Below are 557 nucleotides of genomic sequence, written 5' to 3' on the forward strand. Positions count from 1 at the left end.
TCTTTATCTGTCTTTCTTTGTCTTTGTCTGTCTCCAGCTGTCTGTCTCTGTGGCTCGGGTTCTGTGTCTGCCTGCTGCTCTGTTTGTCTCTGTCTCCTTCTCTGTCTCCTTCTCTGTCTCCTCTGTCTCCTTCTCTGTCTCCTTCTCTGTCTCTGTCTCTATCGTTATATTTGTATCAATCGTTGTCTCTTTGTCTATCTTTATACGTATCTCTTTCTCTATTTGTACATCTGTCTCTTTCTCTATCTCTATATCTGTCTCTGTCTCTGTCTCTGTCTCTATCTCCGTTCTCCGTGTGTTGCTTGGTCTTTCGGTGTCACAGCTGCACGCATCGATGCATGGATTGACGCATGCATGCACTGATGTATGCACTTATGCATGCATGCACTGATGTATGCATGCATGCACTGATGCATGCATGCATGCATACAGTGCATGCATGCATTTGTGTATTACCTGTGTCTGCAGTGTATTGAACAGCCGTTGCGTGGTTTCCTGCATTTCTTCCCAGTTGCAGGGTATGCCTTCAGTATTAACTTTGTTTCCTTTTGGGGTGT

At 45.1% G+C, this 557-nt stretch overlaps 1 protein-coding gene across 1 annotated transcript in view; it reads right to left on the reverse strand.

The window, feature by feature from the left end:
• Positions 1–3: 3 nt before the first annotated feature.
• The window catches only part of EMH_0010480 (uncharacterized protein), a gene marked incomplete at both ends in the record, with an annotated part of 5,393 nt that continues 4,839 nt past the window's right edge, over positions 4–557 (reverse strand). The window contains one exon of the mRNA XM_013498974.1: positions 4–322. Coding sequence (XP_013354428.1) covers positions 4–322 — 319 coding nt within the window. The remainder of the gene's footprint in view (positions 323–557) is intronic.

This window comes from Eimeria mitis, genomic scaffold (genome assembly GCF_000499745.2).
Source record: "Eimeria mitis Houghton genomic scaffold, Emh_scaff388, whole genome shotgun sequence".
NCBI lineage: Eukaryota > Apicomplexa > Conoidasida > Eucoccidiorida > Eimeriidae > Eimeria > Eimeria mitis.